General features: G+C 39.6%; 1 protein-coding gene across 2 annotated transcripts; it reads right to left on the reverse strand.

Moving 5' to 3' along the window:
- Positions 1-27: 27 nt before the first annotated feature.
- CHST12 (carbohydrate sulfotransferase 12) lies at positions 28-25,425 on the reverse strand. 2 transcript variants are annotated; one of them, XM_027874856.1, is made up of 2 exons: positions 25,398-25,425; positions 28-1,451 (listed from the first exon to the last, which is right to left on the reverse strand). In XM_027874856.1, the coding sequence occupies exon 2, from the start codon at positions 1,357-1,359 to the stop codon at positions 100-102; it is 1,260 nt and encodes a 419-aa protein (XP_027730657.1). In that variant the 5' UTR covers positions 1,360-1,451; positions 25,398-25,425; the 3' UTR covers positions 28-99. The 2 variants fall into 2 exon arrangements, with proteins under 2 accessions (XP_027730657.1, XP_027730656.1); XM_027874855.1 differs by lacking the exon at positions 25,398-25,425 and adding an exon at positions 12,140-12,295.
- Positions 25,426-25,891: the final 466 nt, after the last annotated feature.

Genomic DNA, 25,891 nt, shown 5'->3' on the forward strand with positions numbered 1-25,891 from the left:
TGTTTTCAGTAGGAAAAAATCACGATGTTAAAGATCCTTAATTTTATTTTAAAATAAAAATACAAGTTTTTTGGTTTAGGGGAGCTTTTCCCATGTTGCTTAGTCTTTAAGTAGGTTCTCAGGCTTGGGGTACCCAAAGAGAACAAAGTCAGCCTCATAAAGTTTATAAAGCTGTTGTCTCCAGGCTAGAGGGATTTTGGCAAACCAGTCTTCCTCCCAGCTACTAGCAGTCCTGTTCCTATAACTAGGGGGAAAATGAAGGAGTTTGTCCACTTTGAGAAGCTGCAGCAGTTGAGCTGCATCTTCATCCAGGGTCTCTAGCTTCCCCACAAAGTCATAGTCAATCTGGCAAGGGTGACACAGGCGGTATACCTGTCTCCAATGCTCATTGAAGGGTGCCAGCTTTTCTGTCCGTGGATCAATTAAGTACTGGATGAAGTCAGGAAATGAGACCTTCAGTCCAGCACTGAAGGCCTCACTGACAGAGGTGGGCAGGCTAGTGTGGTTAGAATACAGTTTCAGCATGGGAACCGCAAATCTCCTGTAGAACTCATCATTCTCCAGCTCAAACTTGCTCCGAAAGGCTGAGATGAGACGCACAAAGGGGTCACGAACAAATAAAAATTTAGTATACTTCTTCAGCTTAATCTTCATGAGGTGGCGTGAAAATTTCCCATATCGTCGCCAGAATTTATTGAAAGTGAGATGAGTACTAGTGTTGTGAACATGCTCCCGGGGAATGTCTAAAGGGTCTTTATATGGGATTCCCTGATCCAACAGGCTCTCACTCAAAACAATCATCACTCGTTTCCAATTGGTGCAGGCCACCTTTGGCACATAGCAATAAATGATTCCATGGCGGTCATCCACAATTAGGTGATTCAATTCATAATTGGGAATGTCATCAAATGAACGATTCTTGGTAGGGAAGACGAAGCTGGAGTTGGCACAAAATTCCCGCAACATATTTCTCCTCTCTGCCTGGAGTTTTTCCTGATCTGGGTTCTGCTTAGCATCATGGGTAGACCAATCATAACCTCTCACACTCTCTTCCATATTGCCCAAAATAGGTTTACTAGAGCCATGAAGAGGAGGCTGCTCAGTCTTTTTTCTCAAAGGGTCATTCTGTCTCCCACTAGAACTAAGCAGTTTATCTAGAAATTCATCTACGTCTGATATAAATTCTCTCTCTTCATCCTTTCCAGTGGTGGGGAGGGCCCCTGGAGGATGAGGTCTGGAAAATGAAGTGTGCAAGTAGAAGTGCGCTGTACCCACATTGTCCCAGTAAACAATAATCAAAAGGATCATAAAGACAGATCCCAGGACAATCCAAAGTCTCAAGAGTCTCATCTTGGTCATTCTGTCTGTGATGGTAAGGGGAACCTCCCCCCTTTCACTCAGGTTCACTTCTGCTTAACACAGGGATCAGACATTGTGCTGTAGTGAGGAGCCTAGAAGGTAATAAGAAAATAAGGTTAAAAATTAAACTCTCTCTTACAGTCTCTGAATCCAATGGGAACCTTGAAAAATAATAGCTTCCCTTTAATATATCTTCACTTTCTACATCAGTGACAAATTAGTTAGGTTCTTAACAAAACTCAGGTTGAAACTGATAACAGATTGACATTTAGCTCCACAAGTTGTACCTAACATTTGGGAATAAGGAGGAAAATAAACCTACTTTGAAATCCTTTTATCATAACATTAAAGAAGAAAGAGAAGAGACACCTGAAGAGCTTATATAATTACAAAGGACATCATCTCATACGTTTAAATTTTTGATATACCAAAAAAAAAATGGAAGAAAAGGCACTAAGACAACTATAAAGAGTGACAGAATCGCATAGAAATAGTGTCAGAAAGGCTAAAGACCAGAATAAGTTGAATCAGGCAAAAAAAAAAAAAAAGGCAAGAACAAAATGAAACTTTTTTTTAAAGCTACATTTAGAGGTTTAGAATAAGAACAAAGAAAGGACAGGACGCTGTCCTGGGGGGAAGACACCATTTTAACAAATGACAGACAGAAAGCAGAACTCCTGAAGTCCTGGTCCACTATTTGTCTCCAATCAAGGAGAATAAACTTCAAACCTGGGGGTAGGAGGGAAGAGAACACACAAGTGAGAAGGAACTGAACCCCAAAATGGGTGAGGAGGTGGTATGAGAACTCTTAGCTGTTTTAAGTAAATTTAAATACAAAAGATAAATGTTGAACTTTCCCAACCCAGAGCACTAAAAAAAATCCTGACAATATGTCTTCAGTCACATACTCTTCAAGGAATTAAGAGAGGCGGACAAAAAGAGAAGAACCCAAAGATTAAAGTTAGTCAAATGTTACAATTTTCAAAAAAAAAAAAATGGGTCCCTCAAAATCTAGACCAGTGACTTTGATGTTAATATTGGATAAAATTTTAGAATAGATTATTTAGAATATTAGACTATTTAGAATAGACTATTAAACAAATTTTGAGCACATAGAAAAGGAAGCAGGGATAACATTAGAATGTGTTCAGGAAGAATGAATCATACTCATTAAACCTCATGTCCTTATTCGATAGGGTTATTAGACTAGTAGGCTGGGGAATGTTAAAAGGTATTTCAACAAGATATCTGAGAGTCTTTCATGATAGCCTCACAAACAAGGAAAAAAATTTGATTTGGATGACAGAATTATGTGGTCAAACAATTACTACCACAAAGCATAAGCTAAGGGCTTGATAACAATCTAGAAAGAATTCTTTAGTAGCATCACAAAGTTCTGGCTGTGACCCTGTCCTATCAACATTTTAATCAATAATGTGGATAAATACTTAGATTGAAAACTAATAAAATTTTCAGATTATTTAAAATTTAGTGGGGTAGTAAATCTTCTTAAAGATTATTTTTATATCTCTTTTTAGTCACCTTTCCTATATGTGGATTATTAACAGACTCGGGATTCAAGGAAATCTTGAATGCTATAAGAATCAATACAGTACATGACACATGCAAAGAATCTGATTTTTGTCAGTGACAGAGACTCTGATCATGGAAACTCCTATCCAGGCAGATCCCAGATCTTAACTATCTTTTATTGATAAGCCTGGGAGTTCCCTGAGATACGTAAAAGTTAAGTGAATTGCCCAGGATCACACATAGTAGTGGCAAAGAAAAGATTTGAGCCCTGGTCTTCCTGATAACAACTCTGGAATTCTAAGTGGGGTTACAATGGTGCCTCTATAAATAAAGAAGGAGAGTCCAGGCTTAGTATCAATATGAAAAATTCTATTCAAACAAATCCAACAAACATTTCTTAAGTCCCTATTCTGTGCTAGGCACTGTGCATAACAAGGCAAAAAAAAAGTCCCTGCCCTCAAGAAATTTAACAGGATGTGGAGGTGGGGATGGAAAGGAGAAAGTAGAACAGATATACCAAGAAGTGTATAAATGTAAAACAATTTCAATTATTTGAATGTAAAATATATATAAAATACACAAATATAAATGTAAAATAATTTCAGGAAAGGAAACACTAAAAATCAAAGGAATCAAGAAAGACTTACTACAGATGGTGACACAAGCTAAGCCTTGAAGGGAGATCCAAGAGGCAGAACTAAGGAGAGAAAATATTTCAGGAGCGCTTAGCCTTCGCAAAGGCAGGAGATGGGAGGTGGAAAAAATAAAGACTTAGATGTTTTGGTAACAAATAGCCAAGGTGGTCTTCTGCCAAGTTCAAAGAAGCACAGTGTCTACATTCATACCACACCTTGAAGGCCCCTGGCAGTTCTGGGAATCCCATTTTAATGAAATGACCAAGCTTAATTCCAGAAGACTGATGATCTGACATATCCACCTCTTTTCAACAAAGAAGTGAGAATGGACTATAACTGAAGAATGAGGCAAAGGTTCGTCAGAAATGGTCAATTTGTTTTGCTCACTTTGTTAGAAGGGTGGCTGGTCATGGTGGCACACACCTATAATCACTACCACCAGGGAGGACAAAGCCAATAGATCAATTGAATTCAAAACTTCAGAAGGGTGTAAAAGTCAATCAGGTGAACGCACTAAGCTCAACACCATTATGGTGAGTCCCAGGGGCACAGTGCCATCATGCTGCCTTGGGGAGGGGGAAGGTGACAGAGACTAGCCCAGGTCCGAAACAAAGCAGGTCAAAGCCTCAAAGCTAATCAGTAGTGGGACTGGGCCCATAAGAGGCTCTTGTGCTTCCAGCTTAGGTGAAATAGGTAAACAAATTCTCCCCCAAGCCAATGCCTCAATAAAAAGGGAAGGAAGGGGAGGGAAAGGGAAGAAAGAAGGGAAGGAAGACTGGTTATGAAACAAACAATCCACCTACTGACAGAGAGGTGAAGGACTCAGCAGAATGAAACTTTTTTTTTTTAATTGACATGGCCAATGAGGGAATTTACTTTGCTGGACTATACATATTTGCAATAGGGTTTATGTTTTTCTTTCTTACTTAACTGGAAGGGAGAGGGACAAATTTTTGCTGATTGAAAAAAAATTTTTTATAAAGAAAGAACTGACAAGTATAACTAAGCTACTATCATTGATCTTTAAAAGATTACGGGTATGAAATTGGTATTGGAAAGGCTGTGGGAAACTGAAAAACCAATCATGGTCCTGGAAAACAGGTAAGAAAATATGCCTCCCTCGTATTGGTTGAAAGGCAGGGGGATTTTGAATGCTGAATGCTGTATACATTGTCAGACACAATAACTGTATAGTTACTTTTGCTTAATTGGTATTCTTTTTTATGAGAAAGGGCAGTATCAATAAATGATTGTAAGGTAAAAACAAAAAGCATAAATATAAACTTTTCCCCCAAGATGGAGAAAGGGAGAAATACCGAAGCACTGTAAAAGGGTAAAATTTCCAAAAAAAGGAGACAAGACTAGAGTCTGCACATGCTAGATAAGTTTAACTTCATTTGATTCCAGGCAAAATTCTAGAATATACTATTAAAAGACATAGTGAACAGCTTCAAAAAAAAAAGGAAGATCACTGAGAACCAGCATAGCTTCATCAAGAACAAGTAATATGAAGCTACTCTTATTTTTATTTTTTGATAGGGTTACTAAGGAATGTTGTAAAGTTAAGCTAGATTTTAGCAAAACATTTGACAAAGTCTCTCCTACTACTCTTGTAGAAAACATGGAGAATTGTGGAATAGACACACAATAGAATACAATTGGGGGGATTTGGAAAATGGTTGAACGACTGAACCAGTTCCTCCCCAGCAAATCTGAACCTTCCCTTATAATAAAGAAAAACAGCTATGCAAAAAAAATCTATGAAGTTACTGTGTCTGACAATGCATGCAACATTTTGCCTTCATAGTCTCCTGTCCTTCTACCAAGAAGAATAAGATGGGTTTCATTAACTATTTGCCAGAATATTCATTAATGGTTCATGTCTACTTGGAAGGTTTTCAGTAGAATGTTCTAGGGATCTGTGCTTGGCCCTGTGCTGTTTAACATTTTTATAAAAGACTTGGACATAAAGTATAGATGGCATGATTATTACATTTACAGATGATGAAAATACAGATGAGGAAACGTAACACAGTAGATGACAGAGTAATGATTCAAAAAGATCCTGAAAATTAGAACATTAGATCACATCTAGTAAGATACAATTTAATGGGGATAAATGTAAAAGTTATATACTTGAGTTAAAAAAAAAAGACAAGTACAAGATGGGGAGGTATAGCTAGACAGCAGTTTGTCTGAAAAAAAAAACTGGCAATTTTAGCAGACTAATATAAGTCAACAGTACGATACGGCAGCCAAGAAAGCTAATGCAATCTTTGACTACATAAGAAAAAGCTTCCAAGAACAAAGAAGTCTGTCTTACTGTACTCTACCCCCAATCAGACTACATCTGGAATAATATGTTGTTCAGGGCATCACATTTTAGGAGGAGTATTAATAAGCTAGAGAGTGTGCAAATGAAGGCAACTAGGCTTGATGCCTTGAGACCATAAAGATAAACTGAAAAGACTGGAGATGTTTGACCTAAGAAATAAGAGACTTAATAATGACATATCATAGTTGTCTTCAAGTAGTTAAAAAGCTGTCCTATAGGATTAGATTTGTTCTGCTTTGTGTCAGACAGCACAACTAATAATGGGTAGACTTGGCAAAGAGGTAAATTTAAGGTTCTCATAAGGAAAAATTTCCTAACAAAAAGAGCTATTCAAAAGAGGAATGGGCTGCCCCAGGAGGCGGCAGAGTTTTCCCTTACTGGAGGTCTCTAAGCAAAGACTGGGTGTCATGGAATGGGAAAACATTTATTAAGCACTTCCTATGAGCCAAACACTGAGGATACAAATAAAAGCCCCTACTCTCAGGGAGTTCACGTTCTAATTAAGGATGATAACACATAAAGGTGGATTTGGCTTCATGGCAGATAGAAATGCCTGGTGGTACTTAAGAATCCAGCATGCAAAGCAGCTGGGAAGATAGTAAGACCCCATGGTCTTAGGGAGCAATGGGGCAAAAGGATCCAAGCAATAACTACTGAGTAGGGGGAAAGGGGGGCCCAAAGGTTAGAATAAAATAAAATGGGGTTCAGGCGCAGGGGGTTACACAGGTGAATATCCAGTGTCAAGTGGGAACTGGCAATAAGAGGAGGAGGGTTCACCAAAGTCTGCTCCTGCTGGTCCACAGCAAGTTGGCCCTCTCCTCCCTTTGCTGTCAGATATTGTAGAGAAGATTCTTTTTCAGTTATAGGTTGCTCTAGATGGCTACTGAGATGCCTTCCAACAATGAAATTCTGTGACTGTGAAATTTAACAGCTTATTTCCCACCATTTTGTACAGGCACTATAAAAGTAAAGAGGAAATCAAGCTAGTTTAAAGCCCTTTTTGAGATATTAGAGCATTATTATAAATATATAGTTTTCAGATGCAACAAAGATAAAACCAGCATCAAAAAAGGAAGAAACAGGGCTTTCCTAAAAGCTTGAGAAAGGAAAGAATCTTATAACACATCAAATTAATTCAAAGAGAATTTTAAAATCCTATATCGTAGTAAGTGAAATACATTTAATTTTAAGTTTAATAGAGCCATATCAGTGAATATGAAATTAAGCCAGGTTTGCAAAATTAAACAATTTAATTGACTTTTTAATATTAATAATGAATGCATTTTAATCATTAGTTTTCAAGGACCTGTGATTTCACAGATGTGAGCTCTCCCTCTAACAACACAGATTAGAATCCATTAACAACTTAGCAAACAGTCTTCAGGAAGTGTACTAGCTCAACAGGCAGTCATCCAGGGGATGAGCCTGTCCTCAGCTTAACAAGGCTAGTCCTCAGGGAACAAATACAGCATGTCATCAGGCATTTCAAGCTGGACAGGATTTACCAGAGCCTTCAAACACCCAGAGGCACTATCATTTTATGATAAGACAGTACAAAGCACTTTACATAATCTCATTTTATCCTCACAACAGTACTATGAGGTAGGCAAACAAACCTCATCTCCAGGCGGCTAAATGTCACAGTGGATAGAGCACTGGCCTTGAAGTCAGGAGGACCTCAGTTCAAATCCGGCCTCAGACCAAACACTTGACACTAGCTGTGTGACCCTGGGCAAGTCACTTAATTCCAACTGCCTAAAAATTTTTTTAAAAATTTAAAAATTTATAAAAAAACTTAAGGGCAAAACTGAACCTCAGACTTGCTGAAGATCATGCAAGCCAGTAAGAGGCAGAGCTGAACATCAAACTCAAATCTCCTAATGTTCAGTCTAGTCATATTTCTGTATGTTGGGGCAGCTAGGTGGTGCAGTGGATAGAGCTTTGGCCTTGGAGTCAGGGAGGACCTGAGTTCGAATCCAGCCTCAGGCACTTGACACTTACTAGTTGTGTGTCCTTGGGCAAGTCATTTACTCCAACTGCTTCACCAAAAAGCAAAAAAAAAAAAAAAGCAAAACCTATTTCCTGTATGTCACAATTCTTTTAGCATATAACATTACTCTTTATTTTAAGAAGTAAAACAATCTGACAACTTAAGTTGTTATGTCAGTCAATCAAAAAGTCAGTCAAAAAGCACTTAATCAGTACCTACCAAGTGTCAAGTACTCTGCCAAGCACTGGGGATACAAAGAAAGGCAAAGGACAGTCCTGGCTCACAGAGAACTCACAGTCTAATGAGGGGGACAGCATTCAAACAACTATTACAGAGGAAAGGTATTAGTATTCTTTTTAGTTCATAGTTTTTATTTATTTTTTCTTCAACATCTACATTTTCTTTTCGTATTCATAAAGAATGCTGCATTATTATTATTGCACAGGACTACAAGCATAGGGTTACTGTAATCCAAACTACTTAAACTTCATAACTGTGTACAGTGCTCACTTAATAGAAGAAAAACTATAGCTATAGGGGATCATCTAGTCACTCACTTTAAAGATGAGAAAACCAAGACTCAGAGAGTCCAATTAACTTACCCTAGCTTGTACAAATAATTAATGGACCTATTAGAATCAATACTAGAACCAGAGTATCTTGACTATTGATTATTGAAATGGTAATTCTGCAAATCCCATTAAAATATTACACTCTGAAATTTGAACATGCAAAATGATACCTTTTACATGACATATTTTAAGGCTGGTTTTCTTCTCCCTTCCTTCTTCTCCCTTCCTTCTTCTCCCCTTTCTTTTCCCTCTGTTTCTTTTCCTCAACTTCTGGAGTATTAGTATTAAGGAGAATCAAGGAAGGCTTCTTGCAGAAAGTAAGATTTGAACTGAGACGTGAAGGAAGCCAGGAGGTGGAGATGAAGAGGCAGAGAATTTCAGGCATGGGGACAATCAGTGAAACTGCATGGAAAGGGAATATGGAGTGTCATGTGCTAAGGAACAGCAAGGAGGCCAATGTCACTGGAGTGCTGAGGATCTGAGGGAGTTATTGAGTCATTTTTCAGTCTTGTCTAACTTTTCATGACCTCGTTTGGAGTTCTCTAGGCAAAAATACTAGAGTGGTTTGCCATTTCCTTCACCAGCTCATTTTACAGATGAGGAAACTAAGGCAAACGGAGTGAAGTGACTCGCTCAGGGTCACAGCTAGTTAAGTGTCTAAGGCCAGATTTGAACTCAGGAAGGTAAGTCTTCCTGACTCCAGGCCCGGCACTCTATCCACTGCACCACCCAGCTGCCCATGTGATGAAGAATAAGATGTAAAAAGGCTGGAAAGGTAGCAAGGGGCCAGGGTACGAAGGGCTTTAAAAGCCTGAGGATTTATATTTGAATCTAAAAGTGAGAGGGAGTCATTGGAGTTTACTGAACAAGAAGTGACCCATTCAGTCTTGGACTTTAGGAAATCATTTTGAGAGCTGAGTAGAGGATGGACTAGAAAGACGTGAGGCAGGAGACCAACTAGCAAACCATTGCAGTAGTCTAGGAACAAGGCAATGAGGACTTGTACCAGGGTAGTGACTGTGTCAGAAGAGACATTTACAAGAGAGGCTACAAACCTACCCATCTTGACAACAGATTGGTTACAGAGGGTAGTGAGGTGAAGAGAGTAAAGATTTGAGGATGATGCCTAGGTTTCAAGCCTTGGTGACGAGGAGGACAGTAATACCCTCAATAGTAATAGGAAAGGGGGCAGCTAGGTGGTGCAGTGGATAAAGCACTGATCCTGCAGTTAGGAGGACCTGAGCTCAAATCCAGCCTCAGACACTAACACTAGTGTGTTAGCTGTCTGTGACTAGCTGTGTGACTCTGGGCAAGTCACTTAACCCCAATTGCTTTGCCAAAAAAAACCCAAAAACCCAGTAACAGGAAAGTTAGGAAGGGGAAGGTTTTTATGAAGAGTTCTGTTATCAACAAAGCAAGTTTTATGAAGTTTAAAATGCCTAAAAATGAGAAACTGGAGGTCAGCAGAGAGGCTAGGGATGAATAAGTAGATTTGAGAATCATCATTGCAGAGATGATTTGAATCCAGAAGAGCTGATGAGATCAGTAAATAAAATAGTATAGAACAGAGGTGCAAACACAGTCAAGTGTCCTATGATCAGATTAAAATGTAATTGGGAAATGTTTGACAAAATAAATTAAAATTAACATAACATAATGCTAACTTGTGGTTTTCTAAGTCAACATGTGGCACCCAGAGATTCAGTTTCTATTTGAATTGGACACCACTAGTATAGAGGAAGAAGAGAAGAGGGAGGGACCAAGGCAGAACCCTGTGGGACATCCCCAGTGTTGTGACCTGGATGAAGATCCAGAAAAGGACAAGGAGCCTTCAGACAGATAGAAGGAGAATCGAGAGAGAGTACTGTCCTGAAAAACTAGAAAAGATATATTATCAAGGAAAAGAGGTAGGGGCAGCTATAGAGCACCGGCCCTGAAGTCAGGAGTACCTGAATTCAAATCCAGCCTCAGACCAAACACTTGACACTAGCTGTGTGACCCTGGGCAAGTCACTTAACCCCAATTGCCTTAAAAAAAAAGGAAAAGAAGTGACCAACAGTGTCAGATGTTGCCAAGAGGCCAAAAAGGGATGAAGAATGAGAAAAGGCCATAAGATTTGTCAATTAAGAGATCACTGATAACTTTCAAGAAAGCAGTTTTCGTTGAATGAAGTGACTGAGACAAGAGGAGAGTAAGAAGAAAGTAAAGTAGAGGTATCTATTATATATGGCCTTTTTAATGAGTTTAGCCACAAAAGGGAGGAAAGATATGAGACAATAGCTATCAGGGATAGTCAGATCAAGTGAGTGTTTTTGAAAATGGGAGAGACATGAGCATGTAGTCAGTAGTGAAGCAGCTAGAAGATAGGAAGACACTAAAGATAAGTGAAAGAATGGGATTACAGAGGGAGCAATCTGCTGGAGAAAGTCACTTGTGCTTGTATAGAGGTTTTCCTTGTGAAGGGCTACCTCTTCACATGAGACAGGAGAAGGAGATAATGGCTGAAAGCATCTGAGTGGTGTGAGATGAGGAGGAGGGGATAAGAGGGAGCTATGTATATTTAATCATACTGGGAATATTACATATGTCGTACACTTTGGCTAGAAAATCAATGCCATGCCTCCAACTGTGAATGTACTGCAAAATTCTGTCTTAGACCTTCTTCTCTTTTCTCTCTATACTATACTCCCACGTGGTGACCATCAGGTCAATTATCATCTCTATAAAGAATGCTCCAATCTATATATTCGGTCCTGGTATGTCTCCTGAGTTCCTGCCCTGCATTATCAACTGCCTACTGGACTGGATGCTCTACAGGTATCTCAAATTCAGCATGTCCAAACAGAACTCATCTTATTTCCCCAAAAAATCTGCCTCTCCTCCAAACTTCCCGATTTCTGTTAAGAACACCATCCTTCCAGTTACTGAGGTTCACAACACATTCTCTTCTCCTCACTCTCATCCCACAGATCTCATGTTTCTGCTTCCACAGCATCCCCTGCATCTATCATCTTCTCTCTAATCAAAGTTAGATTCAGGCCCTCACCATTTCTCATCTGGACTATTGCAACAGCCTTCCAACTGGCCTACCAGTCTCAAGTCATTCCCCATTTCAATTTATCTGATCAAGTCATTTCCCAAAAGAATGGAGGCTCCAGATTCAGAGGATATGGGTTGAAATCTTACCTGTGACAATGATTACCTGTGCAACCTTTGGCAAGTCCCTTAACTTCTCTGGGCCTCAGTTTTCTCATATGTAAATTAAGGGGTTTAAACTAGGTGGCTTCTGAGAACCCTTCCAACTCTAGATTTATGATCCTATGATCAATAAACATTTTGGCTCCCTATTACTACACATAAATTATACTTTTGGCACTTAAAGTTCTTTACAACCTGGCTCCATCCTACCTCTCTAGCCATACTACAGCTTACTCCCTTCCACATATTCTATGGTCTAGCTAGCTCTACTCTCTTCCTTGTTCGTCCCCACAAATGATACTCAATCTGCCTTTTTACTGGCTGTTCCTCCTTGAATGATTCCTTGAATGATTCAAGAATTCCTTGAATCCTCCTCACCTCTGGTTTCTTTTCTGGAATATCTGGTTTGCTTCTTTTAAGACATAGCTCAAGCACCACTTTCAGCATGAGGCCTTTCCTGCTCCTTAGCTACAGGTACCTTCCACTACCCCAACCCACCCCAACCCCTAAAGCTTACCTTGTATCCAATTGGTGTGTTGTGTAATCTGAAGGCAGCTGACAGTACACCAGGATATAGCACCAGGACTGGAATCAGGAAGACATGGGTTCAAAGCCAACCTCAGGCACATTACTAGCTGTGACCCTGGGCAAGTCACTTAACCTCCAGTTTCAACTGTAAAATGGGGACAATAATATCACCTATCTCACAAAGTTGTCATGAAAAGAGTTTAGCAAAAAAAAAAAGTGCTTAGCAAAGCACCTAGAACCACAGTAGGTGCTATATAAATACTTATTCCCTTCCCTTCCCCCTCATTTAGGTGCATATTGTCTCCCCCATTAGGGCCAGAGCCTCTTGAAGGCAGGGACAGTTTTAATTTTCTCTTTGTGTCCTCACTACCTAGTTCGATGCCTGGAACACAGCTGGAGTTTAATAAATGCTGGTTGATTGAGTGATGGACAAAGTAGTAATTAGTTTGAACATTTACAAAATTTTGTAGAAAATTATTAAAATTTTATTTTCAATTTAAATGCAAGAAAGAAAAGTGGTCCTATTTTTATAGATGCATTACCAAGCAGTGTATTAAAATTTTCATTGATAGGTCCACAATTTTTCTGGTGGTAACAGCTGTCCCCTACCAACAGAAGCAATATATTTTAACAGAAATGCATGGTCCATGTTTTTCCAGTCCTTCCCAGGGATCTTATACACAGGTGGCAATATTCTTATTTTTCAGTGCTAAGTTTAATCAATAACAAGGAAGGAAGACAAGTTTACTTGTATATTCAGCTGAATTGTGCTTCTTTGTTATATGAAAAGCAAATTGTTTCACTTCCTGGCAGTTTCACATTCACCAGAAGCCAAGTCTTTGATCTTTCGGTAACAAAGAAGACACAAAATTGCACAATTACAACTCTATTTTGATATTTTCCTTACAATAAGTTCAGATACATTCTTAGAATTTATATCTAGCTGGAACTTTAATAATAAATTTTCCCTTCCTGTATTCAACTCAATATCCATTTCTGAAAATGGATTGTGCCAGAGTTGAGTCATTTGACATTTTATTGTTTATTCAAACTGAGACCACAGCTCAAAGCTATGTGTTTTCTTTTGTTTAAATGGATGATGCTTATTATTTTTTCAAGTAATTCAAATTTTTCCTCCTTTACATTTGCTTTATTTATTAATTATTTTAAATCTTTCAACCCATAGCCCATTATAATGCTGAAAACACAGTGTGCTGGAAAGAAATTTGGATAAGGAATCAAGTTGAGGTGATTTTTAGTCCCATTTCTATTACTTATTTCTGCTACTGTGTGATCTTAAATAAATCACTTTTCCGGACCTCAGTTTCTTCATTTTTTAAACTGAAAAAGCTGAACCACACGCACAAATTTCTTCCAGTTTTAAAATTCCATATGGCATTAAAACATCTAAATTTTCCTCTTGAAATATTGGTTACTGTATTAAAAGTCTAAACAAAATAACCTAAATATAAGATTTAAGAACAGTGAAGCTATGTGTAATCAGAATCCTGAAATCAAAAGTCATTTCTTGGAACCACAGCTCATCTTCACGCTAAGAACAAAGTAAATTACTAACAAATATTATTTTGCCTCCTTTTCTGCATATATGTGTGTGTGTATACATAAACATATGCTGCATATATAAACACACACACAGAGGCTTGGTCCATATATAACTTACTGGAAAAAAAAGAGGCATAAATGAAAAGGAAAAGATAAAAGAGTGACATAACTCTTGTGGTTTTTAAATAAAAGGAGTTTACTAATACAATTAATTGCATAAGCTTTGCCTGTCTAACTAATCAACTTTAAAACTTGAAGTTTAGTAGTTAAACCAGTTTTGCTTCTGCTCTTTCCAGTCTTGACCAAAAAGGCAAGGGGGCACCGAGGAATCTAGCTAACATTTATGGTTCCTGACTTTTCAAAGTCAGATAATAAGTAACTAAAAGCATTGTTTTCTTTGTGAACACAAAAGAATTTTTAAAAATTCAATTTTTAAAAATTAAGTAGAAAGGCAGTATTTTATGTTCATATTTCTGTAGTAATTTCTAATTTCAAAACAAACCACATAAATAGCAGTTACCAAAACAAAACTACTGAGTGTATGAAACATACCTGTGAAAGGAACCTTTTTTAAAGTAGTCTGGTTGCTTTCTTTCCAAAATACTTACATAAAATATAAATTAGCTTGTGGTCAGATTTAAAATAGCTCTCAGAATTGGCAACAGATGTAGAAAGCTGGGAAGGGGGTTTGGGTTAAAGAATAATTGATAAACAGAATGTAAAATTATCAACTATCAATTTCACAAAAAAAACAAAACAAAAAAAAACCACTTAAGCATCTTAAATTACTGACACTGGAGCCTAAATGGCCTAAACCTGCCACAATGTATTTAACACCTCATCCCATTTTAAGAGGTAGGAGATCTACCATAGTATCAAGAAGAAAAGGTACAACAGGAAGGTAAAGTTGATAGTTGAATTTATGAACCTGAAGGTTTCAAAAAAAAGTGTAACTGAGACCCTGCCTCAAAAAATGATTTTTTCATCCAAATCAGTCAGGAAATTATTTCCAACCAAAAATCTCTGCACTTCACAAGCTGCCAAGAACAAGAGTGTGTGTAAACAATCAACTTTCTGTATTTCAATCAAGTTTAACCATCAAAAAGATTCACAGGGAAAAGCCTATCATCTTTTTTGATATTTTACTACAGAGATAATAAACAAGTATCAGGATGTGGAACTAAGAAAGGTCTTAGGGGCTTGTATAATCCCTTTTACAAGAATAAAATACAGAAAAAATTTAAGATTAAAATTAAAATGCTGTAATTGAAAGTTAGGGTTGTTTTTGAATATGGGGTGGTACTGCTTATTAAGACTCCCAGGGAGGGGCAGGCAACATTACACGATCGCCAGCCAACGGCTGGCTTGGCAGTCCTGTGGAAGCACTCTGTGCTGCCATACAAGGCCTCGTGCTTGTCAAATGATTGTTCAGACCAATAGGGGGTGGAGGAGCTGTTGAAGAAATGTGTTTGTCTCTGGTAAGTAAGGGAATCTAAGTACTGCTTTGGTTCACTGAAGAACCCTGTACTGCTAAGCATAGAACTAAATATGAAGATAGTTATGTTTAGTCACTCTTGCCTGGAAAAGATGTCCCCTGATTGCTAAATTTTAAAGAACTCTTCAAAGCCACCTCATTTACTCTGATTCCATGTTAAAATCCTTATTTAAAAACTGATTTTCATGTCACATCAATAGTCTATGAGGTGATTTCTATAAAAAAATTGCTTGAAGTATATTTAGTTCATCCTGTGAACTGTTCATTTTGAAATGGCTTAAAGGACATAAGGCAGGAAATGCAGGAAAAGAAGGTAGGCTAATCAACGTTGCACCAGTGACAGGTTGAATGTTAAACAGATACCTACAAAATCTTCAAGGACCTACAGGAAGGCCTCCATCACACTATAAATCCTCTGTAGAAGACATAAGACAGCTTGGAGAATTACAGAGGATAAGAAGGGAGAATGGGTGACAATTATCTGGTTAATTTTTTGCTATAATCAACCGAATAAGTGAGAATTAAACACTGAATTTTGAGAGGGAAAGTATTATGTCTGCCAATGAGGGGCAAAGTTCAAATGAAAGGGATTTCACTGAAATTCTAGGGCAAGGGAATAATTATTGCATTTTGACTGGTATTCTTCATTCAGGAGAATACATCAAAATAACTTGGCAGCTTCTAAAACACAGCTCAAGCTGAGATTCTTTTTTGGGGGGAGGGGTGGCTAGGCAATGGGATTAAGTGACTTGCCCAGGGTCACACAGCTAGTAAGTGTTACATGTCTAGGGTCACATTTGAACTCAGGTCCTCCTGAATCCAGAGCCAGTGTTCTATCCACTGCGCCACCTAGCTGCCCCTGAGATTCTTTTAAAGTCAGGAAATATTGCACAAGAAGATACATACAGGTTTTTCCAACTACATGTACAGAAGGTCCTGAGATGTATCAAAGTGACTGTTATGTGAGGATACAATGCTTCTCAGAGGCAGCCGGTAGCACAGTAAAGCACTCAGCCTAGAGTCAGCAAGACTTGAGTTCTAATCCAGCCACCAACACTTACTAGATAGACGATCCTGGGCAAGTCCACTTAAGCCATTTGCCTCAGTTTCCTCAACTGTAAAATGGGGATAACTGCAACTACCTTGCAAGATTGTTGGAGGATCCAATGAGAATATTTGTAAAAGTGCCTAGCACAGTGCCCAGTACATAGTAGTAGCTACATAAAAGCTTATTCTCTTCCATTCCCTGTCTTTTTGTTTGAAGATTTACCAAACTGTAAAAAATGCAGTTGTACTAATCTATAATTCACATTAGCAAAAGGCTAACAGATTTACTAAGAATCTCTAATATTCACAATTTTTCTCTGTAAAGTATTCAGCGTTTACAATCCTGCATGAAATCATCCATACATTTTCAACTAATAGCCAACTACTATCAGCCTAAAATCATTATAACCAAATTGGCCTTCTTGCTCTTAATATGATGTCCAATTCATCTTCCATCCCCAAGCCATTCCACTGGCTATCCATAACACCTAGAATGCATTCCCATCTCACTCCTACCACTCTAGAATCACTTGTTTCTTTCAAAACTGTGCCCAAGTGCCACCTTCTATATAAAACCTTTCCTAATCCCTCTAGCTGCTAGTGCCTTACACACACACACACACACACACACACACACACACACACACACTCCTCTATTTTCTTTGACTATATATATACTTATCTTCCCAGATACTCTCTCATATCAAGTCCAAATTCTTTCACCTGATTTTCAAGGCTCTCCAGAATTTGGCCCTAACCTACCGAATCTAATTTCCCACCTTTGTTTAATACTTTAGACAAGCCAGGCTAGCTTCCTCAGTATCTCCAACATAAGCCATGTTAATTTCTAACCTCTATGACTGTGCTAACTGTTTTTCATCCTAGACTGCCATTCCTTGACTCTTTTCAAATCGTACCCATTCTTCAAGGTCCAATTCAAAACCCCACCTTCTCATTGAAGGTGGTTGTTTAATTGATGTGCTTTTGTAAGCACAGAAAGTTATAGCTGGAAGGGACCTCAGAGATCTCATCCAACATATTCATTTTCCAAATGAAAAAGCAAATCCAACGAAGGTATCTGATTTGTCCAAGGTCATACAGCAAAACCAGGAGTGGAACAAAGGTCCACCATATCCACAGAGATTTCTCCCCGCTCTGAACTCCTATATCATTGTCAATTTAGTGATTAAAATAATTGTAAAGCCTTCTCTTCTAAGCAAAGATGAGGGACCATCAGAGTTGGTTGATGGTTTGATTAGTTTTGCTAAACTGTTTTTGCCTTATCTTTCTTTGATACAAAGGGGGACTCATTAGGTAAAGAATGGGGAGGGATGTATTCAGAAAAAAAGATGATATAAAATTTTTGAAACAATTCAAATGAAATAATTAATGAAAATTGTTTCTTTAACTAGACTGTAAGTCCCTCGAAGGTTAGGACCTTGATTTCTGTACTGTCTGTTGCCACCTACCATGGGGTTGGATGCCCAACTATTGCAAGTTTTAAGGGAAAATAAAACAGCTTCTATGCAAAAAATCACAAAAACAATTCAACTCATCTCAAAAAGAAAAAGTAACAACAGATTACTCAGACCAGAGTGATTAATAATCCAGGAGCAAATAAGGAACCAAGTCAATAACATATAGACAAGATGATAAGGTGTAACACAACAATGAGTACAATGAAGATAAAACTAGAAAGCAATTAAATTCTCAACCCCACTGAGAAATGGGGTAAGCTGATTGATCTGCCTAGGTGTGAGAAGCAGCAGAGCCAAGATTAGGGTCACCTGAAAACAGAATAGGGCGCTTGTCTTTAGGACATTTTAAGAATCTAAGGATGGCAACTGCTATGGATATAGGCAGGAAATACTGTCAGTTTCAAGGTTAGCCAGAAAAGACAACTGTTGACACAAAGGGAAACTTCCTGATCCATCTAGACATCACGTGCCTGTGCAAAGTGTCTTATGAAATAAACAACCACCTTTTGTTTTCAAAGTACAAAAGAGTAAGTATACCCAAAAGTAATTCAGAAAATGGATGGAATAATGTAACATAAAAATAATTACTTAGCACCATCACCTTTAATATTGTTTAGCATGTAAACAGTCACTCTCCCTTCCATTAATAATAAGTACAGCATTAAGATTTCAAGGGAAGAGGAAGATTAATCAGCAGTCTGAAATAGTTCAGGATAGCACAGAAAGTAAGTAGTATTCTTGCTCCCTCCAAGTCTTATTACTAAAAGCAATAATGATAATTTTTAGATGTCCAATTGTCAAATCAACTTATTAATAAAGTAAGATCAAAATGACAAGCCTTTTTAAAGCAATAGTTTCCCAATACTAATTTTCAAAGACGCATATCTAATAGCTGGGTAGCACAATCATTTGCATGTAAATTACAAAGTTCTTCACAGATGTTAGAGTAATAACATATGCAAAAGATATTCAGGCAATTTCCAAGACATAAGTATTCCTACTTTTAAGTTGTGATTTATTAATATCTCTATTCTCTCTTCCTCTGTACCCAGATACTAGCACTGAGCCATCCCCAAATCAGATTACAGAGAGAGTGGGAAAGCACAAAATCACAGAGTTGGAAGGACATCCTCCCCCCTCAACCCCCCCACCCCCACCAAAGTCATCTAGTCCAACCAATTCCAGAACAGGAATCCCATCTATAACATACCCAGCCTTTGTCAGGAAAACTTCTAGAAAAGGGAGCCTACAAACTCCTGAGCCAATCCATTTTACCCACAGCTCCAAGTTTTTCCTTACATTGTCACCTAATCTGCCTTTCTGCAACTTAAACTCAACTGCTTCTAGTTTTGCCTCTTGAAGGCAAACAGAACAAATCCAAACATTCTTCCACATAACAGCCCTTCAAATACTTGAAAGAGGGGCGGAGCCAAGATGTCAGAGGGAAAGCAATGACTGTCTTGAGCTCTCTCCCAAAGCCCTCCAAATACCTAAAAAAAAAATGGCTCTAAACAAATTCTAAAGTAGCAGAAAGACAGAGTGAAACAAATTTCCAGCCAAAGACGTCGTGGATGGTTGATCAGAAAGGTATATCACGCCGGGCGGGGAGAGGAGCGCAATTTGGTGTGGGTGTGCAGGCCACAGCGAACCTGGAGCAGGCCTCAGAGGACTGAATTGTGGGCAGTTGTGGCGGTTTCCAGACTTCTCAACCCCTGAACGCCAAAGACAACTTAGAAGGTCAGTGGGAAAAGTCTGTGCTGCGGTGAGAGAGGAGCTAGGTCTCAGTCTCAAGTCTCGAGCGAGGCCCGGGGCCTTGGCTTTTTCCTGAGCTTCCAGCCCACAGAATGAGGGGGAATCGAGTAGCTGATCAGAGGGGGATTGCAAGGATCTCTTTGCCAGTGCTGAGGCAGGAATCTCTTGCACTTCCCATGCTTGGATCTGGGTCACAGTTCTGAGGGGCGGTCCTGGGGCAAGGAGGAACTCTGATGCAGTGGAGCTTGTTGTGGTGGTAGAGAGAAAACACCTCGCCCCTTATCATACCACCTTGGAAGAACCAAAAATTTACAGGTCCCTAGAAGTACCTCTGAAAACAGCTGTACAAACCCCTGAAGCTTGGGACAGTACACTCTTCACATTGGAAGCATGGTTACCTTAACAAAGAGTTTAAAACTCAAGTAATTAGCCGGGATCATGAGTAAGCAGCACAAAAAGAGTCAGACTATATTATCTTACTTTGGTGACAAAGAAGATCAAAACATACAACCAGAAGAAGACAACAAAGTCAAAGCTCCTACATCCAAAGCCTACAAGAAAAATATGAATCAGTCCCAGGCCTTGGAAGAGCTCAAAAGGGATTTTGAGAAGCAAGTAAGAGAAGTAGAGGAAAAACTGAGAGTGATGCAAGAAAATCATGAAAAACAAGTCAGCTTGCTAAAGGAGACCCAAAAAAATATTGATGAAAATAACACCTTAAAAAATAGTCTAACCCAAATGGCAAAAGAGGTCCAAAAAGCCAATGAGGAGAAGAATGCCCTAAAAAGGAAAATTGGCCAAATGGAAAAGGAAGTCCAAAAGATTACTGAAGAAAATACTTCCTTAAAAATTAGAATAGAGCAATTGGAAGCTAGTGACTTTATGAGAAATCAAGACACTGTAAAACAAATCCAGAAGAATGAAAAATTAGAAAACAATGTGAAATATCTCATTGGAAAAACAACTGACCTGGAAAAAAGATCCAGGAGAGAGAATTTAAAAATTATTGGACTATCTGAAAGCCATGATCAAAAAAAGAGCCTAGACATCATCTTTCAAGAAATGATCAAGGAAAACTGTCTTGATTTTTTAGAACCAGGGGGCAAAATAGAAATTGAAAGAATTCACCCATCTCCTCCTGAAAGAGATCCCCAAAGGAAAACTCCTAGGAATATTGTAGCCAAATTCCAGAGTTCCCAGGTCAAGGAGAAAATATTACAAGCAGCCAAAAAGAAACAATTCAAGTATTGTGGAAACACAATCCGAATAACACAAGATTTAGCTGCTTCTACATTAAGGAACCACAGGGCATGGAATATAATATTCCACAGGGCAAAGGAGATAGGATTACAACCAAGAATCACCTACCCAGCAAAACTGAGTATAATCCTGCAGGGGAAAAAATGGTCATTCAGTGAAACAGAGGACTTTCAAGCATTCTTGATGAAAAGACCAGAGTTGAATAGAAAATTTGATTTTCAAATACAAGACTCGAGTGGAACGTGAAGAGGTAAACAGGAAAGAGAAAATCATAAGAGACTTATTAAGGTTGAACTGTTTACGTTCCTGCATGGAAAGATGATATTTGTAACTCATGAGACCTTTGTCAGTATTAGGGTAGTTGGAGAGGAAAAAAATATAAGTATCTATATATAGATATAGATAGATAGATGGCACAGGGTGAGTTGAAAATGAAGGGGTCATATCTGGAGAATAAAATTAAGGGGTGAGAGAGGAATATACTAAGAGAAGGAGAAAGGGAGAGGTAGAACGGGGTAAATTATCCCACAAAAAAAAACCCCAGAAAAGAAAAGGCTCTTACAGTGGAGGGGAAACAGGGGAAGGTGAGAGGGAATGAGTGAATCTTATTCTCATAGGATTTGACTTAAAGAAGGAATAACATACACAATCAATTGGGTGTGGAAATCTGTCTTACCCTATAGGAAAACAGAGGGGGAGGGGACAAGAGAGCAGGGGAACAATAGAGAGGAGGGCAGATTAGGAAAGGGAGTAATCAGAAGCAAATACTTCTGAGGAGGGTCAGGGTCAAAAGAAAGAATAGAATAAATGGGTGGGTGGGATAGGATTAAGGGAAATAGAGTTAGTTTTTCACAGCATGTCTACTATGGAAGTGTTTTGCATAACTGCACATACATAACCTACATTTAGTTGCTTGCCTTATCAATGAGGGTGGGTGGGGAGGGAGGAAGAAAATTTGGAACCCAAAGTTTTAAAAACACATGTTTAAAAAAAATGTTTTCACATGCAACTGGGAAATAAGAAATACAGGAAATGGGGTACAAAAATCCATCATGCCCTACAGGAAAATTGAAGGGAAAAGGGATAAGAGAAGGGAGAGACAGAAGGGAAGGCACACTAGGGGAAGGGGTATTTAGAATGCATGCCATCTTGGGGTGGGGGGAGGGGCAAGATGGGGTGAAAATTTGGAACTCAAAATCTTGTGGAAGTAAATGTTGAAAACAAAAAAATAAATAAAATATATTTCCAAAAAAAAAAAAAGAAGAAGAAGAAGAGGTTTGGAACACCTCTGGAGAATTGGGATAATGAATCAATTAGAAAGGAGTAATATGCTTACCTACAGTGAGGGCCCAGTTGAGATTAAATAATATAAATGTGTAGTGGAACCAGTCAGAATAATTTTGGTAATAGGGGAGTAGATTGACATATATCCCTTTCCAGGAACAAGAGCAGTGTTAATTTGATAATCATTTCAGGACAGGAAAGTAGGTGCTGACCCTTGGATGGCAACAAGAACAGTTAGGGAGAAAGAAGTAAAATGAAGCATGGCTGTGGCTATAGGCCCATCGAGGTACATACTAATCAGGACAGTAGAGCCCCAGAGCAGATGTCTTGGGGATGAAGGATTAAAACCTGCAGGGCTCAATTTCTGGTCTGGGTCATAAGGTAGCTGGTGATATATCAAAATATCTTTTATGAAAATTTGAGTTAGGCTTACACAATCGATCCTCTACAGGCACATAAATGACTGAAATGTAAGGTATGGAGAATAAAGTATCACATCATAAAAAAAAATACTTGAAAGAAAAGAAATAATTCAGAGTACATATGACAGTTGTACATGATGCCTACCCCAAGTTCTCTCTTCTCTCATTAAACCAAAGGAAAGATTGAGGGGGTTAATGAAGTCTACCTGAAATCCTGGTTTTGTCATCTCTGGCATAGGCACAGTTTAGGCAGCACTAACTCATAAAGAAACTAATGCAACTACTCTGCTTGCCACTCACTTTCTTATTCATGTTGTTGAATATAAAATAAATAATTTAATAATTACACAAAACACTATGGTTTGTTGTGTTTGGTGCCAGATTGAATCTCTACAAACGCCAACAGTCTGCCAATGATGTCTTAGTGGCTAAGAGCCCAAATGGAAGATATAAATTTTGCTGTTAACAACTAATACATGGTTTCCTTTAGCTGAAGAGGTAAAACTTTCTGGAGCAAAAGGTCACTTATGAAACACTATTCCACAACCTAAATACATCACACTAGACTCTACTACATAGTCACTGCTTTACCAAAGGAAGATTGTTATCATTTGAAAGTATCCCAACAGAACCGAATGGATTTATTCAACTTCAGTAACTAGTGGTAAGATTAGGTAAGATTCCATGACTGAGGACGTAGTCTTTTCTCTGCTGAAATTGAAAGTGAACTAAACTGGGAAAAAAAAAACACAAACTTAATGAAAACACCATCTATAATACTGAAGCATCTTTGTGCTATTTAATAAATACTTTTTTTTCTTTGCTGAGTCAGAAACAGTAAACAAATTAATAAACGTGCAAATAAAAGCTCCAAAAAATATTGGCTATCCAATCTCCATTCCCCACCCCCATACAGATTTAACTTTTCTCAATGCAAAGACCAACACAATTGTACTAGTACTTAGTAAATGTTTTAAAAATCTGGCTGGTAGTTGAGGAAGGAGAGGAAGAAGAAGAAGAAATAAAAAAGAAAAATAGGCCCAGGCACCAATGGAAAGGTTAGACATATAGCAGTGAATCTGCAATACCTGGAGGCTCAGGATTATTAGTTCAAAGAGATGGGGTTTGAAGTTAACAAGTTCAAAGGTAAATCCTGAGTGGAAATTCCGTCTATCAATCTACACATATATGTACATGCATACATACATGTATATGCTGATATTATACACACATATATACATATATGCACATGTGCATATTTGTGTTGTTTAGTCATGTAAAACTCTTTGTGACTCCTTTTTAGGGTTTTCTTTGCAAATGTATTTATTTCCACTCAAACTGGAGACATTTTGTCATTTCCTTCTCCAGCTTGTTTTAGAGATGAGGAAATTGAGGCAAACAAGGTTAAGTGACTTGTCCAGGGTCACACAGCTAGTAAGTGCCTGAGGCTGGATTTGAATTCAAGTCTTCCTGACTCCAGACCCAGCACTCTATCCACTGCACCACCCAGCGGCCCCACAATGCATATACACAATGCATGTATGTATATATACATATATGCACATGTGTATATATGTATACATATATAGTATATTGTATATAACACCATATATATTATACAGCATTTGTTATATGTGTGTATTATGTACATATACAAATATGCATGTGCATATACTCATATAGATATATACACATGCATATATTACATACAGCATTGTATGCATGTATAACGTTATATAAAACTGTATTTGTGTATTTTATATATAACATGTTATATATAGATACACATTTATACACATATATGTATATATACACACATACACACATACATACATACATATATGAAATAGTTTCCCAATACTAATTTTCAAAGGCACTTATTTGAATGTACATTACAAAAGGTCTCCACAGATGTTACGGAAACTGTAAATATATACACATACACACACACACACACAGTCCTGAAGGAACAAATGGACCCTACAGCTCCTCATTCCTATGAATAGGAAACTAGGGCACACTATAACCCGTGAAGCAAGGAGGTGGTGGGGGACACGAGGGCCGGCTTTCTCTCTACATAACTTTGTATCCAAGGTTCTTGCTGATACAAAAGGATGCTTCCTACCACCTCCTCCGTTTCCCTTCCTCTCGAGGGGAAGCCAAGACCCGTTGTGTTTGCACTTTCCCTTTCCACGCCCTCCTACGTGCTGATTTCTTAATACCTTCGAGAGGGAGTGAAGGAAGGAGGGAAAAGGAGGAGGAGGAGGAGGAGGAGGATGATTAGCCCTGAAGAGGGCGAGGAAGGTGGGCTGGATGGAGCACCTGGCCCCGAGCCACTCACACTCGCCCGGACTAAATGTTCAGTGACTGAAGGGTGGAGACCGGGCAGCTGGAGAGGTGTGTCCGAGCCGCCCCGGGCTCCAGGCATTCCTCTCGGTGGGATGGTCCCGGTGCAGGGGTGCGAGGCACCGGCATCCGCACGGACCCTGCGCCCAGTGTGCGTGTGTGTGCGTGTGCGCGTGTGTGTGTGTGTGTGTGTGCTTGCGTGCTGTGTGTGAGTGCAAGGATGAGTGTGAATGCAAGGGTGTGCGAGTGGTGCGCGAGTGAGGGGGCCAGACCCCTCAGCTGCAGCAGGTCACGGCAGCCCCCCGCAGCTGCTAGGAGACCAGGCGAGCCCCGAGCTCCGGTGCCCCTCGAGCGGATCCAGCAAGAGCCGAGACCCGCCGGGCAACAAGAACCGTTAGGCAGCAGCTCGTCGGTGCGGGGCTGAGGTCCCCGGCCGCTCGCCGCCGGCCGCCCCTCCCGGCTCCCGGCTCCCGCCCTCCTCCTCCCGCCTCACTGCCCCGGACCTCGCCTCGCCTCTCCCCTCCTCTCCTCTCCCAGCCTCGCCGCTCCCTCGGCCGTTGCCCGCCGCCCGCCTCGCGCCGCCCGCCCGCCTCGCCTCACCTCTCCTCGTCAGTCAGTCGCGCCGCCGCCCCGCGAGTAGCGGATCATAAAGAGGCCGCCCCATTTCCCGGGCCCCGCCCCCCCGGCCGCCGAAAGGCACCGCCTCCGACTCCGGATTCTCGCGAGAAAGAGGCGGAGCTAGAGGGAATTGGATCCGAAAGATGCGATATTGCGCCTGCGCCGACGTCTCTAGCTCCTTCTTTTGCCTTTTTTTTTTTAAATCCCTCCCTTTTCCTTCTCCCCACCGTCGGTTCTTCCCCTCCCCTGCCATGTGGCGCCTTATTTATGATTTGAGATGAGCACCGTCCACCTGGCTTACCAAGCTCCGCCCCCTCTCTCTCCAGCCAATCCTCTAGGGTTTTTCTGTCCCCGCCCCCTTCAGCTCCGCCTTAAGTCGCGTGCCCGCCTCCCACTGTCTTAGTTGGTGCTTGGAAAGAGAAGGGGGTGGGGTTAAGAAACTGGCAGAGGTCGGCAGCTGTCTGCCCGTTTATGTG

The sequence above is a fragment of the Vombatus ursinus genome, unplaced genomic scaffold (genome assembly GCF_900497805.2).
Source record: "Vombatus ursinus unplaced genomic scaffold, bare-nosed wombat genome assembly UNPS02014807.1, whole genome shotgun sequence".
NCBI lineage: Eukaryota > Metazoa > Chordata > Mammalia > Diprotodontia > Vombatidae > Vombatus > Vombatus ursinus.